Below are 2,500 nucleotides of genomic sequence, written 5' to 3'. Positions count from 1 at the left end.
GTATGATGAACAGGTACTATGAGCTATGTAATTACTGTGAACGTGAGGTATGTTTCTGCCTCCCAAAGTCTAATCTCTGTTGTTCCTGGACAGTGATCTCAAGGGCTGCTGGGAGATAGTTTGTTTGACACATTCACTAAAAGAAAATATGACATCATCCTCGGGCTTCAGTTTGCTACGGCTTCAACATCCTTTAAAAACATAGCAAAAAGACAGGTTTGACAGTGAAAGCTGCCGAGGGCTGGCCTGTGTCTCGCTTTCTAGATCGTGTCTTATTTTTATCGTATAGGCCCACTTTCTGGAAGGGGAACAATGCAGTGATTGTGAAGAATTTGAGCCACAGTGGTTCCAGAGGTTTAATTGAGACCAGGTTTCTGACTCCATCTTTGAGAAGATATAAGAACTTGAAGTAACAGGTCCTTGCTACCATTCTCTTAGAATCCTCTTTTAGGGTTCCTGTTGTTTTATCGTCTGAATGTTATTCTTCTGGTTAGTTTTACTGGGTCTGGTTCTAGTTTGGGTTTATGGTCGAAGGTTATGAGAAATTGACGTGGTCTGGGTTCGTCATAGACTGGGGCTGCTTGCTGCCGTGGTGATTCTCAGGAGACTTATTAATGTTTCAGGTCCAGTCCGCCTGGCTTTTATGTATGATTTTGTTGCTCGTATGTCAATGTTGGCACTCTCCACCTCCGACCCCTTTCTGCGATGGTGTTGATAATAACTACCGCTATTATTTCCGTCGTCTTCATATCTGTTTCTCTCCCTCTCCTGTGTCGACTGCTCCAGAGCTCGGTACATTTGCTCGATATTCAATCACAACAACAATAACAGCGTTGGTCTCTCTCCATTGCACACCGGTGTGCGATGCTGTTGCAGCCTCTAACCCTGCACTGGACTCTGTTTCCCAGGTACCCCTGCAGTTCAGCGGCCCTCTCCTCCTGTCAAGAGGCCCAACCTGGTGGGGAGGCCAGGGGACAAGGGTGAGGGCAATTACTCACCCCCGCCCACCAACCGGGCTACTGATCTGCGCTTGACCAAAAACCGACGACTTCTGAGGGCCAACTGACATGATTTGGAGATTCCAGCGGCACACTCGTGCTACGCTGACTGACCAGATTCCTCTATAAAATAACTAGGCCATCCCACATCTATGCTACAACTGTAAAATAACTAGGCCATCCCACATCTACGCTACAACTGTAAAATAACTAGGCCATCCCACATCTACGCTACAACTGCTTTACATCTGCTTTCTTTCAGCTCTCATATGTCCTGCCAAGTGTTTTTCTTTCCTGCAGGTCGTCCGCAGCTGCTTCTGCACTTTTATGCACTGTATGTGCGTGTGTGTGTGTGTGTGTGTGTGTGTGTGTGTGTATGTATGTGTGTGTGTGTGCATGTGTGTGTATTCTGTGTTGATATATAATCTGATGTGTGTGTATGTCTGTGTGTCTGTGTACAGTATGCATGTGTGTGTGTCTGTGTATGTATGTATGTGTGTGTGTGTGTGTGTGTGCGTGTGTGTGTGTGTGTGTGTGAAACGTTATTGTTAGGATGCAACAATCTTTCAGCTGCCAGGAGAAAATATTTAGTGATAAACGGCCGCAGCAGATGAAATAACAGCTGTATGTGTAAACAATGGAATTTTGGTGATGACTGATCCTTGTTCTCCTCATCCTCCTTTCGTCCTTCTCCTCCTAACCATCCTTCACCTCCTCCACCACCTCGACGTTCTCCACCTCCTCCACCACCTCGACGTTCTCAGACAAACCCATGAACCAGGGAGACAAGGCGTCCATCTTGAAGCCATTCCTTCCGACAAACAAGCCTCTAAGACAAGAACACAAACAGACGACCACGCTTGCGCCTGCAATTAATAGTATGTGTGTGTGCGCGCATGTGTGTGTGTCTGTGTGCGTGTGAGAGAGTTGGACAGTGTGTGAATACCATCTGTGTGTTAGTGCTACAGTACTTCTAAGTGAAGTGTGTGTGTGTATGTGTGTGTGTGTGTGTGTGTGTGTGTGCCAGAGAACAGAGGAGTGCTGACTGTAGGACTGGGTCAGAAAGCTACTGCTGAATGCTGACACACCAATACACACCAGGGTCAGGGGTCAATTCACCTTCAATACAGGCTATTCAGGCTATGACACATTTTCATAATTAAAGTTAGGCAGATCATTTAAAATGCTTTTGTTTCATATTTAAGAAGGTTTTTTTTTACGCATGAAACTTTTGTTTTTGCTTTTTAATTCAATCTCTCTTCTTCAATCGCAATTCTCAATCTCTCAATCACACGTTGCCCTGACTGGACACAAAGCTGCGGTCCTCATCGCTCTCTTTCTCCTCCCGTCTCCCTGTAGCCAGTCGTTTCGACTTGGTGGACAACTCCTCCGTGTTTAGCTCCGTGCCAGCCTCGGAGGTGGACGCCATGGGAAAGAAGCGCTTCGTGGGTAAGACCCCACACACACGCTTGAGAGCCGGATGCTCAGTAGTACTGAACGCT

General features: G+C 46.5%; 1 protein-coding gene across 1 annotated transcript in view; it reads left to right on the top strand.

Annotated features, from left to right (window-relative positions):
• The window catches only part of abi3bpa (ABI family, member 3 (NESH) binding protein a), a gene marked incomplete at both ends in the record, with an annotated part of 26,639 nt that overhangs the window by 18,348 nt on the left and 5,791 nt on the right, over window positions 1-2,500 (top strand). Inside the window, 3 exons of the mRNA XM_084452112.1 lie at window positions 909-980; window positions 1,763-1,876; window positions 2,358-2,447. Of these exons, the coding sequence (XP_084308238.1) occupies window positions 909-980; window positions 1,763-1,876; window positions 2,358-2,447 (276 nt within the window). The remainder of the gene's footprint in view (window positions 1-908; window positions 981-1,762; window positions 1,877-2,357; window positions 2,448-2,500) is intronic.

This window comes from Borostomias antarcticus (assembly GCF_949987555.1).
Source record: "Borostomias antarcticus genome assembly, chromosome: 17".
Taxonomy (NCBI): domain Eukaryota; kingdom Metazoa; phylum Chordata; class Actinopteri; order Stomiiformes; family Stomiidae; genus Borostomias; species Borostomias antarcticus.
Note: the sequence above shows the minus strand (reverse complement) of the source record. Positions and strands in the feature narration are given on the sequence as shown.